Source organism: Trifolium pratense, linkage group LG5, assembly GCF_020283565.1.
Source record: "Trifolium pratense cultivar HEN17-A07 linkage group LG5, ARS_RC_1.1, whole genome shotgun sequence".
Lineage (NCBI taxonomy): Eukaryota > Viridiplantae > Streptophyta > Magnoliopsida > Fabales > Fabaceae > Trifolium > Trifolium pratense.
Window position 1 is genome coordinate 30,695,516 of NC_060063.1, and position 22,951 is coordinate 30,718,466.

Genomic DNA, 22,951 nt, shown 5'->3' on the forward strand with positions numbered 1-22,951 from the left:
TAGCAATTACAGCATAAAAAGCGTGCAGTTGAAGTGTTTCTCCTCACTTCATTCATTGGTGCACGCAAATCAAGGGAAGTAATCAAAAACTTCCATAACTTCTTTTCACGCGCTACAACCTTCTATTTTCTCTATCACACTATCTCTCTCCATTCTCTCTCTTCAACAACCACTCAACTTCTCCTCTCAACCTCCATTGTTGAAAACCTTCCTCCGAAAATACAAACCGCCATGTCAAGCTCTCAAACTCCATCTCCTTCCACGAACGACAAAACTCTTCCACCACAAACCACCATATCACCCTCATACGATTCTCTCCCTCAACAAATCACCATCGCTTATCCTCTCACTACCATTTTTCCTGAGGAAACAACAAAGAGAAAGAAGATTTCAGCGAAGAAGCCAACGCCAACGAAAACTACTTCGCGTGCCGCATCTGCTTCAAAAACGGGTAAGAAATCAAAATCTAAATCTACTCTTAAAGCGGTTCATACAATGCGTGAATTGTATCTTGACAATCCTGCTACTGCAAATGTTGATGTAAATGTTGAAGCATCTGATTCTAGTAAGAAGAATTTAAGCTCGGAATTGGATTTAACTGAAACCCTAGGATTAGAAAAACCTAGGTCTGCTGAGAAATTGGGGGAAACCTCCTTGGAAAACCCTGATGTTGTTGTTGATGATATTGGCGCTAACTCTAAGGCCAATCTTGTGTCTGAGATGACAGTTGATGAGAATGCAGGTTCTGGGATAGATGCTGCAGATGATGCTACAGCATCTGAAGCACATGTTGATATTAGTGCCTCTATAGTCCCTGATTCACCAAACTCTCCTGTGGTTCCTGTTAATGAAAAAGGTACTGAAACCACCATCCCTGCTGATGTCATTACTCAGGATGAGGGTAAAACTGCAAGTATGCCTGATACAAGTGAGGCAAATGTAATTGATGTTGAAAGCCTCCAATTCAAGAGTACTCCTAGGGCTGGTATAACTAGGAGGCTGAGAAGTAATACAGGAAAGGATATAGCTACTCCTTCTGAAGCCACCAAAACTACAATTGGGCCTAAGAAACGGTGGAGCAAAGTCACTGTACCCTCTAAAAGTAAGAAGAAGATTGTGAAGAGAAAAACTGTCTCTTCTAGTGACTCTGATTATGAGGAAGATCAAGATGCTGGAGCATCTCCTGAAGCATCTCCTCTGAGATCTGCCAAGAGAAAGAGAATGGCACCTAATGTTCCATCTGTACCAATTGACAATGTCTCCTTCCACTGTGTTGAAAATGTTAACAGGTGGAAATTTGTGGTGAAAAGAAGAATAGCCATTGAAAGGAACCTTAATGAGGAATTCTTGAAATGTGAAGATATTATGAATCTAATTGAGCAAGCAGGGCTAATGAAAACTGTGTCTGAACTGGGAAAATGCTATGAAAAGCTGACAAGAGAATTCTTGGTGAACATCCCATCTGACTGTGATGATCCTTTAAGCCCTGAATACTTAAAGGTGTATGTGAGGGGCAAATGTGTGGATTTCTCACCAGTTGTCATCAACGAATATCTGGGAAGAAGTACTGCTCCTGCAGCTGAATTAGAGACATCTATGAATGAGATATGCAGGACCATCACTGGCGACAAAGTGAAAGCATGGCCAAGGGCTGGCAAACTTTCTGCTGCTAAATTAACCACAAAATATGCTCTGCTAAACAAAATTGGTGCAGCAAACTGGGTCCCCACTACACACTCCAACAGTGTAGCTACAGGTTTGGCCAAGTTGATCTATGCCATAGGCACTGGTACTGTTTTTGATTATGGCACCCATATTTTTAATGCAACAATTCTCCATGGCTCTTCTACTGCTGTAAAAATGCCAATAGCCTTTCCCACTCTGATCTGTGGTATTATCTTGTCTCAACATCCTGACATCTGCACTAACTCTGATGTGCCTGTCTCTAGACCCTCAGCTTTAACCATGGATTTTAGATTATTGGAAGGAAAACATGCTGCAGACATTGCTGTAGCATCTTTGAAGCCACCAGCTGTAGGTATGACCAAGAGACAGATGATTGCTAATCTCAGGGAGGTTAGTAATATGCTAGGTGAGAAAAAGGAGCTGGTAGATGGTGTAATCCAAGCCTTGGAGCTTGAGCAGTCACAGACAAATGAGGATGGAGTTGGTCCTTCCCATGGCGCTTCCCATGATGATGATCTTGCAGGTGGTGACACTGTTGAAGAGGAGATGGCCTCTGATGAAAGCCCCTCCATATGAACTGCTTATTTTCTTTTGGCTGTATTGTCTCTGTCTTTATCCGGATTTTATTTTTGAAGGCTTAGGCCTCTTGGGTTGTAATATGTACCTTGTGATTCTCTATGCTCTGACATCTGTGACTTTCAGCTAATTGGTATCCTATGGTTCTTTATTTTGCTCCTATTCTATGGTCCTATTTGTCAGAATTTATGGCTAAAAAGGGGGAGTAAAATGTGTTTATGTGTGCATGATGTGATGAAGAATGCTATAGCAACTAGTATAGCTTGTTTTTCTGTGATATGCATGTTTTGAGGGGGAGTGAAGATTATGCATATATTGAGGGGGAGTAGGTAGAATTTATTTTTCTACTACTTTTAATATGCATGCTTTTATAGGAATTTATTTTTCCTATTCTTTGTGGCGCTGCTTAAATTTTAAGGAGTTTATTTCTCCGATCTTGAATCCACTATGTGAGAGTTTATTTCTCTCTATCTGTACTTTGAGGCTAAGATGTGTTATGTTCCGCTGTTGCATGCCTCTGATGCTTACGTGCTAGCTATCTATTCATCTGATGAATTTATTTACTCTCTTTCCTAGTTGTGTGTGTATGTTGACTCGAAGGAAAGTTTAAATAGCTTAGCATAGTTCTACTTTCTTTCCTAGTTGTGTGCTTATGTTGACTCGAAGGAAAGTTTAGACTGTATCTCTCTATGCACTGGCCTAAGGTTGTTTTAGCCAAAATTGCCAAAGGGGGAGATTGTTGGTGTTTTGATTGGCTACATTTTGCAAAAGCCAACCAGCCAGATGCTGGACTGAGATGCTGTAGCATTATAGTACAGCATACTGAAGCTCTGTTTTCGTGCAGAATTTTTATTTCAAATCTGAGTCAAGATTTGCTTCAATTATATATTCAGGCACGTGCGTCTAGGCAAGACGAGACTTACTCAGCAAGTTTTATTGAAGTCGGTCAAAGGAAAGTGATTTAAAACAAAAATATAATTATATTATATTTTTGGCGTTTTTTTTTGTTTGGTACAACATGGAACAAACAAATTATATTTTTGAAATTAATTTAGGGTTGGGCCGCAATTCTCACAGCTGTACAAGTCTGAAGACCTAACTTGGGCATCAAGACAATTGAAGACTATAAATATGTGAAGCCTCAAGCTATTCAACTCGCGATTTCTAAACCTTGTATTACAAAAAGCGTGCGTTTTAAGGTTTAGTGTGTGTGTCTTTTGTGAGCCTTTTCTTGTATCGTTTTGATGCAAGTTTAGGACTGGGTTTGTGTTGTTTATTGTCAACTGCTCCTAAGCTTTTAAGCACGGAGTTAGTTTGTGTGATTCACTCATAAGCTTTTAAGCAAGAGTGTGGTCTAGTTTTTAGGAGAGTGTCTCCATCCTGATTATTATTATTGACAGCAACATGGTATGTGTTGTTAGAGGGAATTTGGGACGGGGTCTCATTATCTAAGAGGTTCTTAGGTAGGATTGCACGGGTAGTGTCTAGGTGATAAGTCAAGTACCGGGTGTTGGTCGAGGGCTTTGAACTAGAGCTATTATAGTGGATTCATTCCTGGATTGGTATCCCCCAGAGTAGGTGACGTTGCACTGAACTGGGTTAACAATTTCCTGTCTTATTTATTGTTCTGCAATTTATTTATTTATTTACTGTGTTCTGCGACTGTCTTGCTGCAACGTGTGCTATAGCATCTTGTGCAGCATTGTGTTCACTGCGTGCCAGATTTCAGTAGTATTCTCACGGTGGGTCAATCCGATACAAATGTTACCCTTAACATTTATATCTCTGTGAAGACTTGATAACTCTTTATCTATGATCCGTGAGATATATATATATAGAGGACCAGAGTTCGAACTCCGGTCATCTCACCTAGCCACATAAGAGTTGAATTTCTAGCCACTAAATTATTTGACCAAAAAAAATAAAACTCTAGTGCAAAATTTTAAAAAATTTAACAAGTAATTAATTAATTTTTTTTTTACCTTTTCGACGTTGAATATTTTATATTTAATTCATCTTTTGTTTAAAATATTTAAACTTTTGTGGGAGGAATTATTATATGAAAATTTTGTTCTTCAGGGGACAGATGTGGGACACGATGTATGGCACAACGTGTACACCAATATGACACAATCACGATGTCTAATCACTTTCCCAAGTTATTGAAATAAACAATAATCAGAAAGGATGTTGAAAGACCATTCAAAAACAATAACCTAAACTTTAAACCTTAGCACCAAGTTCTAGAGTGAAATCTGGCACGCAGTGAACACAATGCTACACAAGATGCTACAACATGTGCTGCAGCAAGATAGGCACTGAGTATAATAAAGCGATAAATAGCAGAATAATAAATAACACAGATCGTTTGTTAACCCAGTTTAGTGCAACGTCACCTACTCCGGGGATACCAATCCAGGAATGAATCAACTATAATAGCTCTAGTTCAAAGCCCTCGACCAACACCTGGTACTTTACTTTCAACAAGAAGATAGATAAGTGAATTTATTTTTTTTACAAAGATAAGTGATTTGTTTTTAAATGCAGAATAAGTGTTTTCTCTATTTGGATTTTTTATTTTTATTTTTTGCAAAGATATTCAGTTTTCATAAATTCACACTTACCAATGATTTTTTTGTCAAAAAAGATATATAACGATATTTTTTATTTTGGTCAGTATAACAATATCTTGTAAATAATTAATTTAAAATAAATAGTTGAATTAATTAATTAACTGAATTTAAATAAAAGAATCAAATTAATTTAGATGAAAATGTTGTTTAACATATATAGGGGTAATACTGTATTTTTGAAAGGAAACAACATTTCTCTCTCTTCTATTTCTTCTCTCTTTCTCTCATACCAATCATACATCAAATATACTTTATTTCTCTCCTTTTTCTCTCTTCTCACACTCTCTCTTACATATTTCTCTCTTCACAACTTCTCTTCTAAACCAAACATTGCGTTAAATTTTACAATAATGATAAAATAAAACATTTGATTAAAAATAAAACCATAATAATATTATTTTTAATTGAAATTACAATATTGATTTTTGAACTTAACTTTATTAAAATCATAAAGATTGTGTGTGTACACTGATGTGTACAAACATTTCAAAAACTGTAACGATCAAACATAAATCTCTCAAATGTTTGGTTTACAACAACAAATGAGGGCATCTCGAATACACTCGCCACCAGAATGAAAGCCATATTTTTGACATTTAGCGAAACATATCTGTGATTGTCCTGGACAAGTCCCCGAAACAAAGCAAGTTGGACTAGCTTCTGCTACAATCAATTAAATGTTATTATAAATATCATCTAATATACAAGATATTGTCATTTCAAATCTATGATAGAAATTTTCAAAACAAAAATGCTTCTAAAACTCACAAATTAAATAAAAAAATATAAGAATTTCAAAAAAGTCGTTTTATTATATTGCAAAACATTTCATTTATAACACAACAATATTCGGTGTACAAGAACAAATGCCCGAGCCAATAAAACAACTGCCACACCAAATTGGTAGTCCCTTGTTCTACAATCAGCGGAGCAATATAATAAAACAACATATTTAGATAACTCCTCAAAATAAAACTATTTTCTTGATTTGTGAATTGAACTTCTGCTACGTTCAATTAAAAGTTATTATAAATATTTTCTAATGTACAAAATATTATCATTTCAAACATAACATATGATTATATAAATTTTTAATATATATATATATATATATATAAAGACACCGGTATCAAATTCTAAAAGAAGATTGATGTGGATTGTCAATAAATATATATATTATCATTTCGTTGACAACATAACAAAATTTAGTAAAAGAATTGGTATATTACCAATAAATATCACCGAAGCAAGACACATAATTGTAATGGTAAAACACAGAAGATTGACGTGGATAGCCATTATATTTTGATAGATTGAGAATTAAGTTCTTAGAATTGGCTATTTAAAGTCACAAGAGAAGTCAAAGTGCGTTACTTTTTCCTTTTAGGTAAAAAAAATAAATAAATACAGTCAACAAAATTTATGTTTTTATAAACATATATATAATAAAAAGTTAATGCATTAAATTTGCTTTTATCATATAATAAAAATAATTATATACGGTTAACAAAATTTATGTTTTTATTATATATGGTATATTTTATTTTTTTACTCTTTCATCAAACAAATTTGAAATGATTTTAACCAAAAACAATTTGGTCATGCATTGAAGATCATGTTTATTTTTCATTTTTTTAATTAATTTTTATAGTCATGATCAGTACAATACAAAAAAACTCTCTTGCAGTGCTATAAACTTAGCTCAGTTGGCACGGATATTACATTATATATATATATATATATATAGAAGGTCAGAATTCGAACTCCAGGCATCTCACTTATCCACATTAAGAGTTGAATACCTAGTCACTAAACTATTTGACTAAACTATTAGTAAGTAGTTAATTAAATATGATATTATATCTTTTCGACGTTGAATATTTTATATTTAATTCATCTTTTGTTTAAATTAATTAAACTTTTGTGGGAGAAATTATTAGAATACACGCTTCACATGTATATAGTCTTCAATTGTCTTGATGTGCAAGCTCGGTCTTCAGACAAACGCAGCTGTAAAAATTGCGGCCAGCCCTATATTATTTTCAGAAATATAATTTGTTTGTCACACAAAAATATAATATATTATTTTCAAAAATATAACAAGTTATATTTTTGTTTTAAATAATAATACTCAAACCGCCTTCAGGAAAACTTGGAGAACAAGGCTCGTTTTGGCTTGGCGCATAAGCTTGCATATAAAAACGAATTAAATCTTCCTTCGATTTGAAATAGAAATTCTTCGTAAAACAGAGCATCAATAATGTTGTACACGATGCTCTACAGCATCTTGTCCAGCATCTGGCTAGAGTTGGCTTTTGCAAAATGTAGTCAATATAAAAACACAACAATCTCCCCCTTTGGCAAGTTTTGGCTAAAACAACCTTAAGCCAGTGCATAGAGAGATACAGTCTAAACTTTCCTTCGAGTCAACAAAAGCACACAACTAGGAAAGAAAGTAGAACAATGCTAAGCTATAAAAAGATCATCAGATAATAGATAGCTATCACCTAAGCATCAGAGGCATGCAACAGCAGAACATAACACATCTAGCCTCATTCAGTACAGACAGAGAGAAATAAGCTCTCACAAGGTGGATTCAAGATAGGAGAAATAAACTCCTTCATATTTAAGCAATGCCACATGGAATAGGAAAAATAAATTCCTATATGGGCACTTCAGTCATGCATAGCATATGTAGTAGAAAAATAAATTCTACCTACTCCCCCTCAATACACACTACAACATATTTGCTTTTCGACAACAGTTCAAAAGTGTAGCCTAAACCATGAAAACTGTAACCAAAAGGTATAGGGAACAGTTTCCACCCGTTTTATAAACGAGCGTTACCTATTGTTTTAGGTGACAGTTTTCACGCTTTCTAGCCACACTTTCTAAAACTGTCGCCTGAGCTATCGAGAATAGGGAACAGTTTTTTAACAAACTTTAGGCAACAATTGTTACTTGTTGCCATCATTATTTACAATTTGTGATTGTCGCCTAAAGCTTAAGCAAAGGGAACGGTTCTCAATTGTTTCCTTTTTCGTATAGGCAACAGTTTTTTATTGTAGCAGTTGCTGTAGGCATAATCTCATTAAACATGAATAAATGATACCTGACAAATGTTGCGTATACCTTAGGCATTTTTTTTTGGTTGAATATCCATTAATTAATACATACACACATAATCCACTGCAATTTCAAATCAACTCTTTTTTTTTTTTTTATAAGATTCAAATCAACTCTTTGATTACCCAAAGATATATAATGGTGTCAAATCAAAAATGAATAGATAAATATAACGTGTTTACAAAATATAGTTCAAACACTAAGTCAATACAAAATGGTAGACAAAATATCTAACGTAGTTTGATGTAGTTTAATACTTTGGCACATATAGTAAGCAAAATGTCACGGATAAAATTTAACACTTCAAGTACGTGCCTAGCAAAAAAGCCATCCACATCGATCAATTGGCATTGGAGAAAACTAATATGAAAATGCATCTTCTTGGAACTCGTCATCATCATCTTCATCAATTGGATCATCTTCATTGATACCTTGCTGCATAAAATAAATATATATATTAGACGAATTTTTTTGTAGACATGATCTAGAAATAATAACAAACGCTTAGGCTCTATAAATCACCTTTTCAAGATTTGGAACATGGGTTGATGCAGAGGAATTCATTTGTGGTTGTCCAACATTTGGGGTACTATTTGCTTCCCCATTAGATAATCCTAATAAATCTTCTATTGACTCCATATTGATTTCGGGATTGCAATGTTGCATCAAGGTCTTAAAAGCATTTTGCAATCTACCAATCTTATATGCAAAATCATCCCTTAATGTAGAGACCTCTTCATTGTGAGCTTTTTTCAAAGCATTTACTTCTGCCTTCTGTTTTAAAGAAGTTTTAGTTACATTTCTCCCGTAACAGCGTACCGAGCCAGGATGTTCCTTCCCAAAAACAGCTTCAAATGCTTCTGTATCATTTTCCTCAGTTTCAACCATTTCTTCAAGTTTGGCCTAACAAAAATAAAAATGTATATTATCCACTAATATAAGCAATATTTACTGCATATGGTAATTTGATAAATTTTAACGTACAATTGCTTTTTCAGTTTCTACATCCAATTTCTTTCCTTTATTTCCTTTCCGAGTTTCAACAAAAACCTCTGCTTGTGTGGGCTCTTTTCCTTCCTTTGCACGCTGCACAAATCATAATAATTCAATTGCTTACTAGATCATAATAAAGCTCTCGATCCATACCAGACCATAACAAATCAAATGAATACTGATATAAGAACAAGCTAGTAAAAAGGAAACAGAAACATAAAAGGTGAGGGGAAAAACTCGCCCAACACCAACACAAAAAAACCAGGAAAGGAAGAAAAAAGCAGATAACAGCAGTGCAATAGCAGCGATATGCAAATAGCAGCAAACCAATACTGATGCAGAACAGAGAAAAAAATATCAATTCTAGCATTTTAATCAATCAGTTTAAGTCGGGTAATCAGATCAGGCAATTCAATTTGAGCTCTATCTTCCAAAGCACAATCCAAGCAGTTCAAGTAAATATTAACACAGAGTAATGCAAAACACAAGAATATTACCATTTTTTCACGAAGTAAAGCAAAGTGTTTGGCACCCATTCGATGCCTCCATTTTTGTTGAGCTCTATTTCTAGTGTTCCTTTCACTGATTAACTGCATTTATAGTTAAACAGAAATATTACAATACATTATTTATCTATATATCATACATATATACATACATAAAAAAACAATTATAAATCTTACTTGTACGGGTTTCCAACTCCAATATTCACAAAGCTTCTTAAAATGAACTTCTGGAACCTTTGGAGGACGATGTTTAAGTCTCTCAGTCATGTTGGAATACTTCAAAAAATGATTCTTCTTAATTGCCAAAAGATAGATTTTTTCTTCCACGGACCAACCCTCTTTTTATTGTATTTCTTATCCAATACGTCAGGGATGTCTTTTAAGTCTTTCAAAATTCTGGTTGCATCTAACAAGGAAGGTGGAGACCTATATTCTGGTTTTCCAACAAAAGAAGTTGTATTTGATCTCCAAACATGATTTGGATCCAAAAATACTCTATGACCCATATAACACGTCTTCCGACTGTGTCTTAAGTAAGTTGAAGAAGTTTCATGGTTACAAGCAGGGCAAGCAAACTTCCCTTTAGTGCTCCAACCAGATAGCATAGCATATGCAGGAAAGTCGCTAACAGTCCACAAAAGAGTTGCACGCATCTGAAATGTTTGATTTTTTGATATATCATATGTTTCTACACCAACACTCCACAATATCTTTAGTTCCTCAATAAGTGGCTGCAGATACACATCAATTGAATATCCGGGTGATTTTGGTCCAGGAATAAGTAATGACATCATACAATTTTCTGCCTTCAAGCATAAATTTGGAGGGTAATTGTATATGGTTAACACCACAGGCCATGTGCTATGTGAAAGACTCATAGTCCGAAATGGATTAAACCCGTCACTAGCTAACCCAAGCCTAATATTACGAGTTTCAAGAGCAAAATCTGGATGTTTGGCATCAAAGTCTTTCCATGCTTGGCCATCGGCTGGATGCCTTAATCTACCATCCCTTGAACGTCCTTCTGCATGCCACCTCAATGTGTCAGCTGTCTTTGAACACATAAACAGTCTTTTCAATCTTGGAATCAAAGGAAAATGCCTTAGAACTTTGGCGGGAACCTTATGCACTTTTTTAGATTCTTCAAGATGATAACCAACTTCAGGATATTCGATCCACCTTGATGCTCCACAAAATTCACATTGTTCATCTTTTTCATGCTCTTTCCAAAATAGCATGCAATTGTTGGGGCATGCATCAATCTTCTTATAGTCTAGGCCTAAGTCTTTTATCATAGATTTTGTTTTATTGAAAGAGACAGGGATGTTCAAATCTGGCATAGCCTCCTTTAATAACTCCAAGAGAGCAGTGAATGATGCATTACTCCACCCATAGAGACATTTCAGCAAATACATTCGAATAGTGAATGATAAGGTGGAAAATTTTTTACAACCAGGATACAACTCTTGATTTGCATCAACAACTAGTTTATAAAATTTCTTTGCATCTTCATTTATCCCATCATGTATCCCATCTTCTTCAGCGACATCTTTAAAAGTCTCAAATAGTAAGCCATCAATATCATCAGATGATACTTCATCATCAGTATCACTATCAATATCCATAAGACTTCCATCGTCGCCATGGTGAATCCATTCGTTGTATCCCTTTACAAATCCTCTGCCACATAAATGATCAAACACTACATCTCTTTTTTCCCAACTATCATTGCAACATGCAGCACAAGGGCACAAAATCTCATCTCCTTCAACAATTCCTTTGGTGAATGCAATATCTAAAAAGTAGTTAACACCATCCTTAAAACCTTGACTGTGTGGAGGCAACTCCACCCAATCCTTCTTTATCATGGCTGGTTTACTAAAGAAAAATTAATTTTTCTATAAGCTTTTAAGATGTATAAACTTAATATCTTAATCATAAACAATTAAAATAAACATAAGGTTGTATCAGTATAGTATATCAACACAAACTAGAACCTGTACAACACCAAATTCACACACAACAACAAAAGCCTCATCTTAGCCAAAATAAGACACAACAAGAGCAAAACAAACACCACATGAAACCAGAACCGATAAGCAACTTAAGTCATTCAACATAAATCACCTCATGTTTTTCCTAATAGTCAAAATAATTGAGGATATATATTTTCTCTGAATTACCTACCCTTCCTTTTCCACTTCATTGGTTATAAAAAAGAATTCTAACTTCATTTTTTATTTTGTATAGAGAAGCTGAAGCAAAATAATATCAAAATCAAAATATAAGACAAATAAGAGGAAGTGGGTAGAGCGCAAAAAACTAACCCTTGAAGATAGAACTTGAAGATAGAAGAGTCGCAAGACTGTCTACGACCGTTTCCGACGGATTCCATGAAAAAAAATAATAAATAAAAATATGAAAAAATGAAAAAAAATACTAACTTTAACCAAATAATAAAGATAACATAACAATGGATGTTAATTTCACTCACAAATTGAGCCAAATGATGAATGTTGTTGCAGATCTAGAAGTTCCAGATTCAAGTTCAACACAAAACGGAGTCGACACAAGAGAAGAAGATTGTGGAATTTGAGGTGAGCTAGCGTTATAGTGCAGATTTCTCCAATGGTTTCAGCCACTGTCACAATGGATGGAGATGGTTCATCTCATCACTGTTGGCGCAGCAGTTCTTAACAATCACAAGGGTTTTTAGAACCTTCAAGAGATTTGGGGCTTTTGTTTTAAGAAAGAAGTAATAACTTTTAAAGACTAGAGTGTTATTTTTCCCAATATTATAGATTTTTTTGTTTTATTTTTGTGAAGAAACTTTGTTAAAAAAAAAAAAAAAATTGTGGTGAAACGTAAAAACTAATAATATACACTACAAACATATATTTACTCACTTAAATTTTTTGTCCAATAAAAAAAAAATCCCAAAATTGTTCAAATAATACTCCCTTCGGTCAATATTATACGCAAAAAAAATCACTTTTTAGGTTAATTGAAAAAGTAATGTATCTAGTCTGTATTATTGTCCAAATATATTACGTTTTCAATGAACCTAATAAGTGATTTTTTTGCTTATAATAGTGACCGAAGGGCGTATTGCTAGTTTTTTTAAAGAATTATTTAATTTGTATCTTTATTATTAAAAATCTTACACTTTGAATTGTAAAAAAAAAAAAAAAGGCTTTTAGACTTCTTTGGAGGGAACACTAGCGCCAAAAATTTGTCAAACAAAAATAATACCGCCAAAAATTTTAGTAATGTGCCAAAAAAAATTGAATGTTGAATTTTAAGAGGAACATTTGATAAATGTTGCCTTTTGTAAGAAATATTGCGTCCATTCAAAAATGACCCCTAAAACATCTTAGGGGACAGTTATCAATTATTGCCAAACGAACTTCGCTGTTACATGTTAAAATTGTTCCCTATTACATTTTAGGCAACAATTATACCATGTTGCGAAAATGTTGGAGGTAACCGGTGTTAATTGTTGCCTATCTTACTTTCAGGCAACATTTTACACATGTTGTATTTAAATGTGTTGCCAGAAACAACAAATGTTGTAGTGACATTCACTCCCCCTCAAAAGATGCATATCACATAAAATAGACATGCTATACTAGATGCTATAGCATTATGCATCACATCATGCACAACAGATATTACTCCCTTTTTAGCCACAAATTCTGACAAATAAAGTCATTATCACATAGTAGGAGCAAAAAGCACACTTCCACAGAGTTATCAGATCATGGAGAAACATAGAGTGCAGAGAGAATCAGAGCATAAGACATCATAAAGTGCATATTACAGACCATCAGGGCAAAGCCCTTAAAATAAAAATCCAGAAAAAAAATACATCCAAAGAAACACAAGCAGTATAATCTTTTTCCTGATTTGTATGCTTAAGAAGCAATCAAGAATGTTAAGGTTTCTGAACGTCTGCGAGGAAATGGTTTAGTGCCATTATGGAGGTGGAATTGGTCTGAATCGTTGAGTGTGAACGAAGCTCAGCAGCTTACTGAATTACAAGATCTGTTTGATGGTTTTTCCCTTCACAACAATAATCACGATTAGTGGCGCTGGATTCTGAATTCGAATGGATTGTTCACGGTTAAATCCTGTTACACGTATTTATTAGACATGCGGCAGGTAGAGCTTCAAGATGCTCATGTGCTCGAGGCCATTCAGCGCCTCTGAAAGTCGGATGTTCCTTCGAAAGTAAATGTTTTCGGTTGAAGGCTATTATTAAAGAGATTACCAACTAGAGCAGCTCTTCATCACCGTGGTATTTTGACTAATCATCATGAATTATCATTCGTCTTTTGTTTTCAACAAGCTGAGGACGAAAAACATCTTTTCTTTTCATGTCCTTTTAGTAAGGGAGTATGGAACAAAGTTTTATCTTGGTTAGGGACATCGTTACAAACCGGGGTCGAAGGTAGAGATCATTTTCTTTTATTTGGTGATTTTGTTCAAAATGAAAGACAAAGGTCGTGTCCGGTACACTACTAGAAAAAGTTGAAATACCGACGGAATTTAGAGACAGAATATGTTTCTTCTCTAATAGAGACGAAATTAGAGACAGAAAAATGTAGTTAGAGACCAAAATTAATATATATGGATTAGTCACGGATTTTAGAGACCGAAATTTCTGTCTCCACAAACTTCTGTCTCTAAATCCGTCACTGCTTTATTATTTTTATAATTATAATTGTAAAACAATAGTTAGAGACAAAAATTAGAGACAAATTTGTTTTGTGTCTAATAATTTTCGTCTCAATATCCGTCTCTAATTGGTTTACTTGATATCAAAATAGTCAAACTTTTGTCAGAGACAGAATATATCCCGTCTTTAGATAATTCCGTCTCTAGAATCCGTGTCTAAGGAAATACTACATTAAAATTCAAATTTTGATTTTTTGCGGCTTCCCACCCAATTATGTACGCCAATTTTTTTTATTTCCCTCTCAAATTTTAGCTCAGAATTATTTTATTCTTTTTTTTAAAAAAAAATCTAACAAAAGACATTTTCCCTTTACACTTAACACCAATTAGTTCTAACTTCTCACGTTCTTACTCTGCCAGTCACGATTTCCCCACACCACCGGCGGTCACGATATAGATCCTTCTCATAGGGGTTTCTTGATGTTTTCCTTTTTCACTCTCGCAAATCTCTATCAAATCCCTAATATTTGTTCGCAAATCCTGTAATCACAGATCTGGACGGTTCTTAGGGTTTTCTCTAGCCAATTTCACGAATTGGGGGTTAGGTTAGACGTTCATGACTGAGGTAATTACTTTCTTTTTTATATACTAGTCTTTTGTGATTTTCTGATTTGTATCATGGTTGGGTCAATTTTGGAAGAGACAAAACTGATTCTATAATCATAAAGTTTATTATGTGTTTTAGTGTTCTTAAGAGAATCATCTTTTAGTGCATGTGGTTTTTTCAATATTTTTCTTTTGCTAACAATTTTTTTTCTTCTTAATTATTCCTTTTATTTCAGGTGACTCTGCTGCTGTTTAATCTATTAGGAGTGATTTCACAAACTTTAGGTGAGTTCAATGCCACTTCATTACATTTATTTTCCTTTTGTTAACAATTTTTTTTCTTCTTAATTATTCCTTTTGTTACAATCTTTTCTTTTTTTTTTTGTTTAGTCTGATTTTTGTTATTTATCCATTAATCAAGAAGACTACCTTCATTCATACCTTGGACGTTGATTTTATATAGTAATAGAGATTGACATTTCATTTTCTGCATTTTTGTATTGCATAGATCTTTATAGTTTCCAACAGGTAGTGCTCTTTATATAATCTGCCACAAGCCATTCAATAAAGTTATAGTTTTCACTTTACCACTTGTAGCTTTCCTTGTTCTCGGTGTATCTAATTTGATAAACATTTTAATGTAAATGCTTGTATAAATATATATATGAAAGTTAAAATAAGATACACTAAGCGAATTGTGAATTCCGCTTCAGCAGGTTTGCTTCTCTTCTTGGTGAATTTCATTAAGCTTTCTTCTTCAGGTAATACTCCAAATTTATAAGCACACTTAGTGCATTCATGCATTCTACATTTCTACTATACTCTAATATAATAGTAATAATTGTTTTTGAAATTTGGTTCTGAAATCTTGTATCGCAACTTAGTTTTGTAATATCAATAGATTTTATCTGGTTTGGAGAATTTTTATGTTGCTACCTTGTTTAGTTATGCTGATGTATGATTTAGAGTGAAATTGGTTTTATTTTCGTTCCTTGATCCCTCAATACTAACCATATTTTATATGTCATGTTAGGTTATAACCTTAGCACCACATTTAAATGTTGTTTTTACTGCTTGTGTGACTGTATTTGTCAAACCAGCCCCACCAACTGTAAGTTGTAGCCATGCTCATTCTTAAGATATGATTTTTTAATGGTAATTTTCTGCAGTTAATTGATTAGACATCTAAGATAACTTCGAATTTGTGTTGTCACTTATAATTGATTTGACCATATTTTTTAATGTTTACTTCTATGTCTTATTTGTTATAGAGATTCTTATAATTGAGTTTTGGGCCTAACTCAACCCTACAAAACCGGCTTGTAAGGTGAGGATTGCCTCTAGTTTATAAACACTTAGTCAGGCCATCTCTCAACCGATGTGGAACCTGTCCTTTTTTCAGCTTTTGTAGTTTTCTTCCCAATGTGCTTTTACTAATTTACTAATAAATTTCTAAGATTGTTTTGCTAAGTATTGAATTCGCACTTAGTTATTTTGTATATATGTTAGTTGAATTGTTTCTTCTTCTATGGTTACTGGTGACTAGTTTGTACAATGATTCTTTCATCAAATTGTTTAGTGTTTTACCATCAGGTCTTTTAGGTTTCCATAGAGACAATTATACAAGAGATGTTCATGGGTCTTTAATTTTGTAACTTTCAGAAATGTTGCTGAGTTCGTATCTAACTGAGAGCGAATGGTTTGTTGCTTGGAGATGAACTTGTCACTGACCGTGAAATTAACACCAACAAAAGATGGAACATTGAATGTGATGGACCAATGGAAAGGTAATGTCTCAACCCATATAGGTTAAGTTGTTCCAGATTTCCCAAAATCATGGATTATGTGCATATTCTTAATTTATAGAGTTTCCTTTCTTATAAGCTATTAGCCATAATACTTTTTATGCTTTCGAACTGCTATATTATGCTCAAGTTATATTATACATACATAGTGATACTTGATCCAATGCAAATTTTTGCTGCAAGTGCTTTTCCTTGTCCATATCTTCACAATCCTTCAGATAACTGTTTCAGGATCATAAACAGATTTGAAATGCTAAGAAAACTTTGAAATTTGGCTAATGTTTATTTGGTAGATTATCTTTCTAATTAAGAAACTGCAGTGGAAAACTTGAAAATATTTGAGGATTATCATTAAGCTTTAGGTGCTTCCTATATATGTTTGTAGCAATCAGTTTCTTCTTTCCCCTTTTAATTCTTTGCCAGATTGATGTAAAATATACATAAAGGTAGAGCTTATAAAGACACTTCACAGGGATCAATCTAGAGAAGTCAGAGACTATGTATGTCATGAGCAAGAGACTTTATATGTTGGATTAAGCTTCTACTAGCTAGGTAATAAGTTAAGTCTCCATCTCTTTGTAATTGGTTTGTATATTATGATGTAGTTGATACTTTGTATAATGCCATTTGTTTTTGTATTTGTGACCCTTTGTAGGCTTGCTTTGTTTAAACACGTGCCTCTGGTTTACAAGTTTGCCTAAATAACATAACTTATGTTTTTATCTTGCAGCATTGAGACTTAGCTTGAATATAATTTATGATACATGGTTATGGTTAGATTGGACTAAAATAGCTTGCTTTTAGTTGATGACATCTAGTAAGTTGAGTTTATAACTTATATATATTTTTTTTCCATAGGTTCAAGACCAAACGAATTATCCAAGTCCACACATTGATGAAGATGGAAGAGATGAAGACTAGAAGCTAATTATATCCCAACGAATTAGCTTAGTTACTTTCCGTCATGTTTTTCTATATTATTATGTAGTGTCGTAGTGACGCACTTGATACTTTGTAAGAATCACAAATTTTTATGTTAATGTTATAAATTTGGTGTTGATCAAAATTTGATTTTCTCCCATTCTAGAATTATATCAATTACGTATAGTATATAAAATTAATATTTGAAAAATTGTATAAGCATTTAATTGCTAAATAGACAAAAAAAATAATAATTAACTTATTAGAGACAAAATTCTATGCTTAGAGACAGAATTTTAGAGACAGAATCATTTGAATTTAGAGACAGATAATTTTGTCTCCAATAGAGACGGACTTATTGTGTTTTCAATTCAATGTTTAGAGACGGATTTTAATTTGTTAATGACGGATAAATTCCGTCTCCAATCAGAGACGGAATATAAAATCCGTCTCTGATAGTTTAGAGACGAGGAAATTAACGACAGAATCAAATCCGTCTCTATTTTTGTGTCTAACATGTTTAGTGACGGAATATTTGCATTTTAGAGACAGATTTCGCCCGTCGGTATTTGAGATTTTTCTAGTAGTGGTAGTTGGTATGATTGGCAACCACTTGAAATATTTGAAATCTTCGCAATAAAGTAATTTTTAAGGGCATATTCTGGATGTTTCGTCGTTATTAGAGACAATCAAACTTCATTCTTGGTTGTGGTTCACTAGTCGGTATGGGCGTAAGAATTGTACTCCTTTTCCTTTTTGGTGTTTAAATCCTATGGCTTGTATTATGATCACTTAGTTTAGTGCTCTTTGTTGTAAGGGTTTGAGTACCCCTTTGTACTCCCTTATAATAAATTTTTTATTATAAAAAAAAAAGATAATAGAAAAAGAGAAATATTTAAAATTTAAAAAATATAAATTCGTGTCAATATAGAACTTAAAATCAGCAACAAAATGAAGAAGAGAATATGATATTTTAATTCATTATTAGCTTTTATAAAACAAAACAAAAAAAACAAGAAAAAGAACTTGAGCTGTGAGCATCACGGCATGAGAAAGAAAATGTTTGTTTTGAGTTTGATGAATAAAATTTTACAAGAGACTCAATATTTATAGATGTAAAACAATGAAATAAAAGGTAATAATAGAGGATAAACATAGAACATTTTTTTTATTCTTTTTATAATTGTATTTCTTGGCTACTCTTTATATTTTCTTTATTTCTATTTTAAAAGTCAACATATTGCCTTTTTTGTTTGTTGCACGCCTATTTCATTTTAATATATTAGTGCAATTTGTGCAATATATTAGTGCAAATTGAAAGAAATTCTTAAATATATAAGTGCAATATATTTTTTTTTGATAATTAAGTGCAATATATTTATGTGAATATTATTTCATGCAGATGGATTCTTTATCATTTTAATAACAAAATAATCGTTTCCTTTTTTGCCATTTGTTAGTACCAATTAGGGTTGGGAATAGGCCAGGCGGCCTACAGGGGCCTTCGGCCTGGCCTATATAAGCCTGGTCTGGCCTGGCCTGGTTATTAAAAATGTCAGGCTTAGGCTTTGAAAACGGCCTGTTTACATAAATAGGTCAGGCTTAGGCTTCTAAAAAGGCCTACGAAGCCTGATAGGCCGGCCTGTTTATAATAATTATTATTTATATAATATTATTATTTATATCTTATAAAAAAAATATTATTTATATAAATATTATTAGCTTTTAATTATTGCGACTTTTCGTAATCGTATTTGTTATTTGATTAGTTTTTAATTATTGTGTTAATTATATTATTAGCTTTTTCTTAATGTTGTAGAAATTATAAAAATTTAAATGTGAACTTTTTAAGGCCTGTTTAGCCTATTTAAAAAAACTATATAGAGAAGTTTTAATGTAACACAGGCTTTTAAACAGGCTACAAGGCCAGGCCAGACTTTTAAAAGGCTCAGGCCAGACCAAAAAAAATATCATTTGATAGGCCACATGCCAGGCTTAGGCCTGAAAAAAAATCGTAGGCCAGGCTCAGGCCTGTCAAGGCCTGGCCTGGCCTGGCCTGTTCCCAACCCTAGTACCAATATTGAGGCTTGTTATTTTTGTTCTCATTGATTTAATTACATATATTGTAGCAATTGAGGTCTACCGTTTTTATTTTTTTGCATAATTTATTACCATTTAAAAAGTTTTGACGAAAAACAAAAGTAATAATTGTTCAGCTTTCTTAAATTGAACTTATGTGCATTAATTGCTAAAATGATATGAAAAGATGATTCATTTGGGAGTGACACGTGTACATATTCTTTTGAAGAAAAGGTCCAAAATATTATATTAATAGATATATTAAATGTTAATGCAATATGAGAAGAGAAACTGTGTGGAAGTGACACATGTACAAATACCTTTAGTAAAAGGCTCTCAAATAATATATTAATAGATATATTTACTTTTATGTTTGTCAGTATGTTATATATTGTTAATGAAATAATCTCTATCAGTATGTGTATGCTCGTTTTAATCTTGTCATTTATATGTATGCTATACCCATTGACTACGCTTCTGGTTTCTATGTTAGTGTTTATGGATACTATTATCTGTTGCAAATCAACAAGAATTAAAATAAATAAACTTGTTTTTGATAAAGAACTAAATAAATAAATAAACATGTTTCATATAGATGTGTAGAGAAGAGTTTGTTTGGTGCCTGAATAGCAAGTCTTAGGGTCTGTGTGGCAGAAACCTGTGTGGCAGATTTTTCCTATTGATATGAGTGTATTTTGGTGTGTGGCAGATTTTTCCCATTAGTTTTCTTATCTGGATCATGTGTCTTGCATATAAAAAGGGGAAAAAAAAAAGGAAGACTATATATATAAGAAGGATTTTTCTATCATGTGCAACTTTGCACATGTTAAAAACTTCAAAATAGTAAGTTTGCATTGGAAATTGTGCATTTCATATTAAATGTTTGATTTTTTAAAAAATAATTGTTGTCATTCAACCGAGCCTCTTCAAGTATCTAAACTGAGCACGAGCACCCGGTCTGAGTGACTTCATCGTCGGCGGCAGCGGCGCTTGAACCAAAATACCTCACCATCAAATCAATACCATCGGCTTTATTGATAATGATGTGGTTGTCCAACAGAGTACCCTCAATGGGGAGATGCAACAGACAATACACGTTCTGGTATTTATCACTAGATTTGGAATATAGAATCTGTGCAACAGTTCAACATACATTACAACAGAATCTCAATCTCAGAAATTGAAGAAAAAATATCTGATCAACTAGCTTCAAACATAATTACAATACGAAGTCAATGATCAAATAGAAGTTGGAAGAAGATCTCTTGCCATCAATGTAGAAAATATTTCCTTATGAAAAGAAGATAATTAAAAGAAATACAGAAAGCATTCGAACGCTAGCCCTGAAGTTTGGCAATCAAGCAATTAAGAGAGGACACTCTCAAATCAAAATCGCAACAGTACAATTCTTCATCATCTATAAAAACGAGTACGAGGAACCTTGTTGGAACAAAATTGATTTAAAAATGTTTGCCCCTAAATCTATTAAGGTTTTGATGATAACAAAGTATTAATGTACAATTGGAGATACTAAAAATTTATTTTAAGTGTGCAGAACTTAGATAGAGACAAGCTCTGAAGAAGGTTCAGAAGTTAAGTTCTCAGAGTTTCGCAAGAACTCAGAAGATAAGAATCTTCAGAAGTTATATGCGTCAGAGGATGAAGACATCAGAACTTGTTAAAGTCTGAAGTTAATCAAACTCTGATGTATATCTTGGATTATGTGAAGATTCGTATTTGAAGGTCAACTCTCTTACCAATGAAGAAAAGGATCTCTCAACCTTGATCAGAACAGCTACTTACATTTTGTTTGTCCATAAGGGAGAACGTGACTTGTCTGACTTCTTAGCTGAATAAGGAAAGTCTTCTCTGCACATGGTCAAAGTTGCTGAAACTCTTACTCAGTTTTAGAAACGACCAAACTGCATCAAGACAGATGCATGAAGACAAAAGGTTATCTTTGTTGAGGCAAAATCCATTTTAGTGTTTTAATGACAACAAACCTTATGGAATAAATGTTAAGTTTTATGAATGGTGATCTACTGATGTTTGCACTTGAGTTTTGTTGAAAGATAGGTAATGGCAAAAGTGGACAAGCTAGAAGCCACTCACATCAACAAGTGCATTTTATATACTCAAACAATGAAAGAATCGGAGTAGCATCAGATGATCATAACAATAGCATCACAAGCTTCATAAAGAATTTTAAAGGATGTTGTTTGAATCATAAGAGGTTTCATTTGAAGATTCAAACAAGAAAGCATGTTTCATGGTTAATAGTCTTCCTCATCACCACAAGTTTCACAATGAGTATTAAAGATTCAAGGAAGAATATGAAGATCATAGTTGATGGAAATACTTGCATCACGAGCTACAGAAGAACATATTTGATGTTATCATGTCAAAGCTCACATTGAGTTTTGTTACATGCTTTGAGGATTTACTACTACAATTAATATCAATGGAAATGATGCATATGTTGAAGATCTTCAAAACCTACTCAAAGTTTCATCTTAGCTTCTCAAGACAAGAATGATCTAAGAATGATTTTCCATGAATTTACAAAGGAGCTTATGCACCACAAGGCATAAAAGTTTTAATCATTGTCTAAGCTAGAAAATGATAATCCTCATGATGAGTACTCCCACGCCTCCACTAAAAGCATCTCAAAGTACTCAATGAACAAGTAACAATGTGTGCAAAACATCAAGAGGAATTGTGGAAAGTTTTGCAGCAACATGAACAGACAGACTGCAGTTTTGAATATAAGCACGTTTTGGTATAAGTGCTTTTTGATCTTTCAAGTCAACTAAGGACAAAACAAATAAGCACTTTACAAAGGAATAGTGGATCAAATCTCTACAGGAATTAATCTCTTTTTTGGATCAACAATATTGATGGAATTTAAGCATATACCTTTCCTAGTCATAATTCATGCAATGGATTATGAGTTTGATCTTTCATGATCTTTTATGGTATTGATCATCCAATGGAAACACCTGATCGAAAATTATAGGCCAATCAGATTGCAACAACACTCCTTGATCTATGAGTTATGATGCACTTGAGCCAAGTACACACAAGGAACATTCTTTAATAAAAGTGTCATAACAAGTACTTTTTGTCCTACATGCTTTGATACTTTTCCAACTGGTTTATTCCCAAGCTAAACCTATTTCTGAAGTGTCCTTAAGCCTACTGAACAGCTGCACATCACAAAGGAAATAGAGATGAAGTTTCATCACACTTGCTGATGCAGTCAAGACTGGTTCAAGACTGATTCAAGAACGTTCCTACACACAGTTTTGCAAAACCACCTCCAACTGTCATGAGTCCTTTTACT

General features: G+C 33.4%; 2 protein-coding genes and 1 long non-coding RNA gene across 19 annotated transcripts; 2 read left to right on the forward strand and 1 right to left on the reverse strand.

Moving 5' to 3' along the window:
* Nucleotides 1-231: 231 nt before the first annotated feature.
* Nucleotides 232-2,262, forward strand: LOC123886423. The gene has a single exon (XM_045935738.1). It carries the CDS (start codon nt 232-234, stop codon nt 2,260-2,262), a length of 2,031 nt encoding a protein of 676 aa, XP_045791694.1.
* A 5,842-nt stretch (nt 2,263-8,104) lies between these two features.
* Nucleotides 8,105-12,358, reverse strand: LOC123882798. Of its 10 annotated transcripts, none has more exons than XM_045931395.1 (7): nt 12,015-12,284; nt 11,848-11,885; nt 9,698-11,398; nt 9,512-9,604; nt 9,006-9,107; nt 8,544-8,924; nt 8,105-8,456 (listed from the first exon to the last, which is right to left on the reverse strand). In XM_045931395.1, exons 3-7 carry the CDS (start codon nt 9,785-9,787, stop codon nt 8,382-8,384), a joined length of 741 nt encoding a protein of 246 aa, XP_045787351.1. In that variant the 5' UTR covers nt 9,788-11,398; nt 11,848-11,885; nt 12,015-12,284; the 3' UTR covers nt 8,105-8,381. The 10 variants fall into 10 exon arrangements, 5 of the variants coding, with proteins under 5 accessions (XP_045787351.1, XP_045787348.1, XP_045787352.1 ...); XM_045931392.1 differs by having other exon boundaries at nt 8,158-8,456; nt 11,848-11,889; XM_045931396.1 differs by having other exon boundaries at nt 8,161-8,456; nt 9,698-11,315.
* Nucleotides 12,359-14,534: 2,176 nt separating this feature from the next.
* Nucleotides 14,535-17,674, forward strand: LOC123882800. 8 transcript variants are annotated; one of them, XR_006799981.1, is made up of 8 exons: nt 14,538-14,822; nt 15,040-15,088; nt 15,520-15,564; nt 15,837-15,958; nt 16,075-16,130; nt 16,466-16,590; nt 17,081-17,160; nt 17,467-17,674. It is a non-coding gene; the product is annotated as an uncharacterized LOC123882800 (long non-coding RNA). The 8 variants fall into 8 exon arrangements; XR_006799978.1 differs by having other exon boundaries at nt 15,837-15,914; nt 17,032-17,160; XR_006799982.1 differs by having other exon boundaries at nt 15,837-15,914; nt 17,055-17,160.
* The last annotated feature ends 5,277 nt before the right edge of the window (nt 17,675-22,951 follow it).